This window comes from Gossypium arboreum, chromosome 10 (genome assembly GCF_025698485.1).
Source record: "Gossypium arboreum isolate Shixiya-1 chromosome 10, ASM2569848v2, whole genome shotgun sequence".
Lineage (NCBI taxonomy): Eukaryota > Viridiplantae > Streptophyta > Magnoliopsida > Malvales > Malvaceae > Gossypium > Gossypium arboreum.
Window position 1 is genome coordinate 7,194,911 of NC_069079.1, and position 9,642 is coordinate 7,204,552.

Here is a 9,642-nt window from a genome sequence, read left to right on the forward strand (position 1 = left end):
CGAAACAGTAAAGAAATTGATAAAAATAATAAGTGTAATCGGCTATAAAAGCCTAAAAAAAATATATTGTTGTTCTTCATCTCTTTTTTTTTTTTAAATTGAGAAATATACACAAAAAAAATCAAAATATGAAATAAATAAAAAAACTTCAAAAGGTGATCTTTTTAATTTTTTTCTTTTAATTTTGTTATTACATATATATATATATATATATATATATATATATAAAGAAAAGTTTGAAGGTTCACCGGATGCCTTGCGCTCCATTACCGTGAGAAAGCGAGGCTGTCACCTCGGATGAAACATGACTTTGAGGAGTTTTTCTTTTTTAAAAACTCAGAAAATCAAAAGGTTTTCGGTCTGTTCTTTTTTTTTTTAGTAGGTTTCAGGGGTTTTGGGTTTCCAATATGGGTTTATTAAAAAAAGGCGGCCAAATATAGCTTTTTTGTAAAATCTGACCACCAGTGGTGTGAAATGATTTTTTTTTTAGAATATTTTTTACTTATATAGGCTTCTAAAACAACACCGTTTTGGGAGTCACCCCAGACGCCCAAAACAACGTCGTTTTGGTGCGACCCGTGGCCTGACCCGATCCACCTCTAGGATCCACGCGTTTTTAAACTGAGGGTCTATTTTCTCTTTCGATCCTCCCACTTTTTCACTATTTCTCAATCTCATCCTACTGCTATTTATTATTTCTTTTAATTTAGCCCTTTTATTCTATTTTTTGTGCAATTTGATCCCCCAATTGCTACCCCCTAAGGAAGGACACGTGTCCAAGAACTTTGGAATAATTTCTTATTTTGGTCCCTGTTTATTTTAGCGTGTTTTATTTTGATCCCCTATTTTGTTTTTTTACAATTTACGCCTATAATTTCATTTAAATTTCGATCTAGTCCTTATTTATTTTATTACAAGTTAGCCCTTTATTATTTATCTTATTCTCATTTACCATATTATTTCATTTAAATTTTAATTTTAACCTTTGCTTATTTAATTTCCTCTCTTTTACAAATTGTTTTATTTATTTATTTTTTTAAAAAACATATTGTTTATATCATTTTATTTGTGCATTTCTTTGTTCATTTATTATTGTTGTCATTATTATTTTATTTTTATTTTTATTCTTGTTATTTTATTATCCCTTTATTATTTTTGGTACTCTCATGTCATGTTTATTTATATTTGTTTTTTCATCATGCATTTTCCATTTTATTTTATTTTAACATTACCTTATTATTATTATTATTATTATTATTATTATTATTATTATTATTATTATTATCATCATCATCATCATCATCATCATTTGATCATTAATATTATTATTAATTACATTAGTATTACTATAGTATTCCTTATTTACTTATTATATATTATTCTAATGTTCTACATTTAACCATTTTACATTATTTCATTATCATATCATACAATATAATTACCCATTTTGTACAATGCCCAAATAACTAAAATGCATACCGTTTTAAGCTTTACGCTCGTTTTTCGCATGATGCATAAAAAAAGAAATTTTTTAAACCGAGGCAAATGTTCATTATTTTGGAATTAGAAAGTCATGTTCCTAACTTACGGAATATCGCTTCCTTCTAAAACTGAGATAATTGAATATCTATTTTAAATAAATATAAAAAATAAGATTTTAGCATTTGTTCTCGTTTACGAGAATATAAGGCATTGTGTCCTAATTTACGGGACATGGTCCTTTCTTCTCGATTAACTTGAAATAATCCCCTTTTTTTAAAAACTAATTTAGTTAAGTAATGTCTTAATAAATGATCGTATTTTAAAATCTCTTCAAATTTTTAATTTTCGACACTAAAGACATCAAATAATCAATTAGGTACCAATTTTGGGCGTAACGAGGGTGGTAATCTTTCCTTGTGCGTAACCGACTCCCAAACTCATTTTCTGGATTTTTGTAGACTGAAAAATATTATTTTGATAAATCAAACCTCTTATTAAAATGATCAAATTATGAGGTGACCCGATCACGCCTATTAAAAATGATTGGTGGCGACTCCCATTTTCATTTATCTTAAAACCAAAAGTCAATCTTTCAAAAGGTTTCGACAGGTATCAATCAATATCGTTCAATTTCACATACTTTACGTATTTTCATTATGCATAAATAGCACCCTTTTCAATACACAATATAACAAATATCTCATGGGTTAAATCATACATAAGCTTAATATCTCAATATATTATATCATTCAATCAAACATTCTCATATCTCATAACTCAAATATGCAATTACAAACTCAATCAAACATTTATACTATGAAACTAGCAATTTTGCCACCATGTCAATATTTTAAGGCTCGAAACATACCTGGTTCGGCCACTCACAAAATCAATAATTCGGCTATTAATTCAATCCAATTAGCAAGCTAATTTATCAAATATAACATGGTATTTAACATTTTCAAACAATTTTATGAGTTTAGGACCGACACCTTATCCTTCGCTTCCTCGCAGCACATTAGCAAATCTTCCAATTTTCCTTAATAATTCCTTAAACGAACCTAAACCAACATTCAATACAAAGTCAATCAACCAGCCCCTAAACACCCACTTATGAGTTCATACCAATCGTTGAAATTATAACTATTTTATGAATCCAAACTAGTTAGATTCCTTCCATTGTATCGATGAAAACCATACGTACAACCGTTCTTCGCCGTTACTGATGATTTGGAGCATTTGGGTCAGCACCTAATTCAATAATATACTAGAAAATTAGTAGCTAATTAATGATTAAATTCCTTCATTTAATCAATTCATAACCTTTACCCAACAACTATGTCGAAATAACAAAATAGTTACCCTTAATTGCACTTACGATTCACGATTTGTAGGTTTCAAATGGCCAATCGGTCAAGAATATTTTTCTCTAATTGAAATGGGTTTAAAAGCTGATTAGGAGGATTAAAGAACTCAAATTAAGGTTGGAAAAATATAAGCAAGAACCAAGAAACAAAACAGCCCATTTTCTTGCCCATAGGTGCACGTACCACCACTCGCGGTGGCCAAAATCGGGGATGAATTTCAAAATGGTTTGAGATTTCATTAAAATGTTGAAAAATAATTTTAAAATCATTCAAAATCCACTAAATTCAAGATCTGAAAATTTTGGTTTTTAATTGACAAAATTAATCAAGAAATTGAAGAGAAAAGAGACCTTACCCAAGCTAGTCAAGAGAAACGGCAATGACACCTTCTTGACAATGTTCGAGACCGATCTTGGAGTTCAGGGTTTCAGATTTGGGGCTTATTTTAATGAGAAAAAATTAAAGAAATATGGTGGAGAATATGTTAACAAATCTTGTGGCAAAAAGAAAGAAAGAAAAGAAAGAGATGGTAAAACTAGGTGTAGGCGACGACAACAATAGAGGAAAGGAAAAAAAATTAAAATCAAAGAGAAGGAGAGGAACGGATGAGGCAATGAGAAGGATGATTAAAGGCTGATTATTAGTGAAAAATTAATATTTATACCTAGGCTAACTAGGCTTGGATGGCCCACACATTAAAACAAGGGGTTGTTGTCAAAAAAAATTAAATTATTTGCATGGGAATGGAATTGAAGTTAGGACCTTAAGGATAAATTCACTAATTTTTAACCATCAAACCAATAGCTCATTCTTGAGATAATTTTGGAATATTTATTTTAAAAAACAAGACATGTCACAAACTAGGGTTTAAGGAAAAATTTGCAAAATAATAAAAATGGTGAGAGAAAAGATATTTGAACTTGGATTTCAAGAAACATTTCACTAAAACTTAACCAACAAACCAATACCTCATTTATTTCTTAAAAATGCATAGATAACCTCAAAAATTAAGGCATTACCATTCTCTCTTGATTCACAAAACGGATTCTACTAAACCCCAATTTTTGGGATGTTACACGAGTAACAGTAACAATTTATCGGTAATTCAAACATAGTAGGCATGTATTAGTCACATAGCATGCACATATAGTAATAATATAATCAATTAAATCATGAGTTCCATATTATTCATAATAGAAGGGACTTAATTGAAAGATATAATCTACTAAAAATAGTTTGGGAATTAATCAAGAACTAAATTGAACAAAATATAAAATTTTGGGTAAAATTATAAAATCTGAGAAATAAGGGACACACAGCCGTGTAACCAGACCGTGTGGGAAGCCCTGGGTCATGTGGAGGGGTTACACGGTAGTGTGGCTAGGCTGTGTGTCAGACTGTGGTTATGTGAAATTTATAAAATCAACCTACAAGGGAGACATGACTAGGTGGCAAGTCGTATGAAAGGTCCTAGCCGTGTACGAATAAAAAAACCTAGGGTTTCAAGGGGAACATGGCCGTGTGAGGGGCCATGTGGTCTATTTGGGTTGCTCTCAAAACTGTGTGGCTGGTCGTGTGGCCTTATCCTGAGGCACAGTTTACCCCGATTTGCTTGTAAAAGAACACACACCTTTCACCAAGATCACAAATGACATCCCTTGCATTCAAATTTTGTCTGATGCACCTGTAACTAGTTCTTCAAACGACATTTAAACACATATTAAGGTTTGTTTTCACGATCTATCAAGATTAACGAGAAAATTAGCAATAAATCATTAAGAGGTTGATTAAACGGATGAAAAAGTAGTTTCGAGATAATGATATTACGAATCTTGAAGTTGTCGAGATAATGATATTACGAATCTTGAAGTTCGATTGACAAACAAGGCACTTACTGATTTTTGAAAAGATTAGAGATGAATTGACGACCATACAGTCTGGGCCAATAGGGTCATGAGGACCATACGGGCATGTGTGAAATCGTGTGTAAGGCCATGTGGGCTCAAATTCTGAATTTTTCCTTAGGGTTGTGTTTGTTGTACCAATCGTATGTAATCCTTCTATAGGGTCTGTATGGTACAAATTAGTCTATAGATTCTAATTTCTTATACTTTATTAGAGTTAAATAAGATTTATATACGCATGAGTAATCTGTTGTTTTTGATTGCATGATCTTTTAGATCCTAATATTATCTTATTTTGATATGAAAAGCATGTATGCCATACACGTATCTGATATCTATTTAGTTTTACATGTGCATTGGGGTGAGAGTTATAATTATGGAGGAAGTGTGGGTCATTTAGTTTATATGTTATATTTGGTGGCTCAGCCACATATATATCTGCTTCTGACGGATTATCGCCTAATGATTTGGCAGCTAGACAGTAAATATTCTGAAAAGTGGTATACATTCACTTAGCAGTGTATGGGTTGGATGGGTATTTAATACCCTAAATAGTATGTAGGGATGGTTAGAGATGGCGTCTAGTGGATAGGGGTAGGATTTTAATTTGTATCTGATATGCACTGATTCTATTATTGTTTATGAAATGTGTCTGATTGGCATCTAAATGCATGTATGAAATCGTATATGTTGTTTTATTGTTATAAGTTACACACTGATACCGAAGACTCATTATCTGTTTGTTTGATTGCTAGGTAATCCTAAAACATAGGACAGGTCGGTGCAACGGGAGCTTAGTTAAACACTTTTAATTTGTACTATTTAAAATTTGGTTTTTTCATTTTTGGCACTGTTGGTCTATTTCGGACATTTGGGACTATTTTTGTTTAGAACTTTTATTTTATGTTTGAAACTATTTAATCATTTTAAAATCATAACTACACTTTCGGCAAAACGTTGGGTTTTCAAAATTCAAACTGTAGTTTCCAAACTGAATTTAACTAAGAGTTCCACTACAAACATAAGCATCCTATAAAGTATAATTTAATCGACAGAATCAATGAATTAAATAAGGAATATATTTTCATTTAAGATAAACCGAAATTGCTTTATCAGAAGCTTGTGTTATTTCTGGGAGCCTAAATGATTTCTGAATTTTCAAAGTAAATCATGAAACTTCTCCAGATTTAGCCGTAACGTCTAGGCCAGGTTTGGAGTGTTGCGTTTGGTGGTATCAGAGCCTAGGTTTAAAACTCGGGTTGTAATTTTTGGGTTCAAATTTTGTAAAAAGTGTTTTAAAATAAAATATTATTTTTTATTAAATCCAAAAAATGAGTTTTTAAAATACCGAGTCTCCAGCACCGATCCTATAAGTACTTCTGTCTTAGCTAAACTTTTAGTTTAGAAAAACACTACAATATTAGAATTACTCTACTGTAGTTAAATACCGTAGCAACTCTGTAAAATCTTCTAATAAAATTCAGGACATAAAATATTTAGTAACAAACTTCAAAATTGATGCATAAAATTCTAGAAATGTAGATATTTTACAATAACTATGCATCAAACTCGTGGACGAGGTACCCGTGTGATGCGATCCCAGCCGCATCATGTTAGACACAACTCGACGTTACCGAGATTGGCCTAAACACGAGTGGCCCAAGTGCAAAATGAAATTTAATTTCGATTTGTTAACTTGTGTACAGGTTTTAATTGTTCGAGATTGGGGTGGAAACCATTGATGGAATAATCGAACAATCATGGATGTCCAACTCAAGTGTTCCATACCAGTTGAAACAAGCTCATTTAGCTCGTTTATAGCTCATCTTAGCTCATTGAGCTCCATATTATTTCTTTTTAGCTTGTGCATCAATTTGCTAGAATATCTAATTTGATTTAGCTCAATTATAGCTTTCTTTAGTTTATGCATTTAGTTGCTGGAATAAACTTAAATAAAATTTAGTTTAAGTATTAAATGAGTCTCAGTAATGTGTTTAGTTATTTTAGTTTAAGTAATTAAGTTGTTTTAATTTTACTTAGTTGTTTAAATAATTTCGGCAATTAATATGTTCCAGCTTAATTAATTTGCTACAGCCATTTAATTTGTTTAATTGTTTTTATAGGTGAATTAATCATTTGAACCAGCTGTTACATGGATGGGCATTTAAAGAGAGGAATAAATTCAGCTATTATGGAGATGAATTAAAGGCCAACAGCTGTTATGAGCTTTTCCAAGTAAATGTTTAAAGAGTTTAATGGACAATGAGTTATTCACATAAGTCATTCAGTTTCCAAACATTTTTCACAAGATACGTCCATTTACACCTTTGGTTGGTTATATTTAAGCATTTACACAAAGAAGGTTGTTCATGTGCCAAATGACATTCATTTTTGGCAGTTTTCCATTCGGCTGCCCAAGGGGAAATTAAAAGGCTGTTATCAAGCATTGAACCAAATTTATTCAGCTCATTAGAGCTAATTATTAACTGATTGGGAAGATTAAACATGTTTTCCATTGCCGTTACATACGTTTAGAGTTCATCAAAGGTCTTGTAGTTTTAATTAGCTTAATTAAGTTCATCAAAAGCTCAATTAAGTTGAATATTTGTGTCCATTCGGCTGGGGTTTGTCTCATGCCTATAAATACTTTGTTTCCAGCTAATTGTAGGAACTTTTTGCTAAATTTATGAAATATTTAAAACTTGTGAGAGTTCAAATCTCCTTGTTCTTTTTGGGACTAATCTTAATTATCAAGCTAGGCTTGTGGCATTTTATCCTTCCTTTCTTTTCTGAACTTATCACTTCAAGTGTGGCGTTCGTTATACCTTTGGTTCCTATCTCGTTAGATAGCGGGTCAAGGTTTATTTACTGTTTTCATAGATTGTTATCCATCTAAGTGCTTGTAAGACTTGGGTCAACAATCTTTCATATTGTTGGTTCGGCCTTTACCTTAGCTAAACCTATCCATTCCTTCCCTAAACATTCTTTGAACTTTTGTTTGAGCCTATCTTCTACCCGTTTTTAGCCTTTCTTGAAACGAAGCACAATTTACTCAATTTCTCGATTGGGCACACACATATGACTCGAAACTACATCAACCGAGTTCATATCACCATTAGCGTGGTGGGAGTCAAAAAGAGGCTCGAACTAAGCCATCTTCGATGGGCAATATGCCCAATATGGATTTGAGCGAGACTATGGGTACGCCTAATGCTGAGACATGGTTTCAGACTCAGACGATTGAGGATGACGCATTATCCTAAGCCTTTCTTGAGTAGGTCGTTGGGACCCATTCTGGATCCGAGAGCCAAGGTTCAGTAACTGAATGACTCCGGTCCAATGGAGCAGAGTTATTTAAAGGCGTCACTATGGTCATCTTGATTGTGGCTGAGTACTGATTTGGTGGCTACAGAGAGGATTATGAACGACTTAAACTGCACTCCTAAGTAGAAACTAAAGTGTACAGTGTCTTTGGTTCGCGATGAAGCTTATCAGTGGTGGCTGACAGTTGAGGAGGGTACTTAGCCCGAGCGAATAACTTGGGACTATTTTTGAAACACCTTCTAGAACAACTACATAGGGGTGAATTATGTAGAGGCCCGTAGTAACGAGTTTATGGGGCAAACTTAGGGAGATAGGACTATGGTCAAGTATGAGGCCGAATTCTTGAGGCTAAACAGGTATGCTTGTAGGTTGCTAGCTACTAACTGTTATAAGAGCATCCAATTTGAGGAGGGGTTGAGATACAATATAAAGGTATTAGTGGCTCCACAAAGGGAACGAGTCTTCAAAACTTTGGTGGAGAATGTTAAGATTACCGAGGATATTAAACACGCAGAGCGTGAAAATAAAAAGTAATAAATGGGTGAAAATGAAAATAAGAGGGATTTGGCTCCTTCTAACTCTATTCGGCGGCTTAAGAAACGGGCTAGGTTTGATAAGTCTCCGCAGATTGAAGCACCGATTGCTACTTCTGAGATTCGGTTTTGTGGGGGTTATGGTAGCCACTATCCGAGTGAGTGTTTAAGGAGACTGGGAACTTGTCTACGATGCAAGTCTATGGAGCACAGCATTAGGGATTTCCCGCTCTATTCTAATCAGGTTCAAGCTCTAGATCCTAGTTTGGTTCAGCTTCATAGGGAAATTCAATAGCCACCTAGTGGTCGTGGTCCGACAAAAAGTGGTAATGGTAAAGGTAGAGGTCAGAGGTTACCAAGCAGAAGTGTTAATCAGACTGAGGCTAAGCAGCCTTTTTTAGTATATGCGGCGAGGCACCGTGAGGATAGGGGCGCCGCTAACGTTATAAACGGTGCATTTTATATTAATTTTGTTCCATATTTTTCACTGATAGATATTGACTCAAATCACTCATATACAGCGAGTACTAATTCTGTAAATCTGGCAATTCCAATTGAGAGTACTTCCGGTGAGGTTTCTGTAATTAGTCCATTGGTTCAGACGGCACATGTTAATAAGATTTATAGAAGGTGTCCGCTGGAGATACAAGGTGTTGTGTTTCCAACTAATTTGATGGAGTTACCATTCGGGGAGTTTTATTTGATATTGAGAATGAACTGGCTCATTCAGCATTGAGTCAGCTTAGATTGTGCTACTAAGAGGGTAACTCTGAGATCTAAGGATGATATGGAGATTATCATGATCAGTGAGTGTTGAGATTATCTCTCCAATGTGATCTTCGCTCTAGTAGTCGAAAAATTAGTTCGAAAAGGGTGTGAGGCATTTCTGGCTTATGTGCATGACTCGAGTTCCATGGAGTTTAGATAAGAAAGAAATTTAAATAAAACAATTATTCTATTATAAAAACATGCCACATTTTTTATATACTCATGATGAAATTTTTGGATCAAATTTAAATAAAAACATGCCTC

General features: G+C 33.4%; 1 protein-coding gene across 1 annotated transcript; it reads left to right on the forward strand.

Moving 5' to 3' along the window:
* The first annotated feature begins 8,614 nt into the window (after positions 1–8,614).
* Positions 8,615–9,346, forward strand: LOC108487745 (uncharacterized). Its single transcript, XM_017792109.1, has 2 exons — positions 8,615–8,854; positions 8,906–9,346. Exons 1-2 carry the CDS (start codon positions 8,615–8,617, stop codon positions 9,344–9,346), a joined length of 681 nt encoding a protein of 226 aa, XP_017647598.1.
* Positions 9,347–9,642: the final 296 nt, after the last annotated feature.

Bases quoted from the DNA above. Each gene is read 5' to 3' on its own strand.
- LOC108487745 (XM_017792109.1), top strand. From the start codon at position 8,615: ATGGGTGAAAATGAAAATAAGAGGGATTTGGCTCCTTCTAACTCTATT. The intron at 8,855-8,905 runs GTTCAAGCTCTA...GAAATTCAATAG, and splicing joins TCCCGCTCTATTCTAATCAG to CCACCTAGTGGTCGTGGTCC.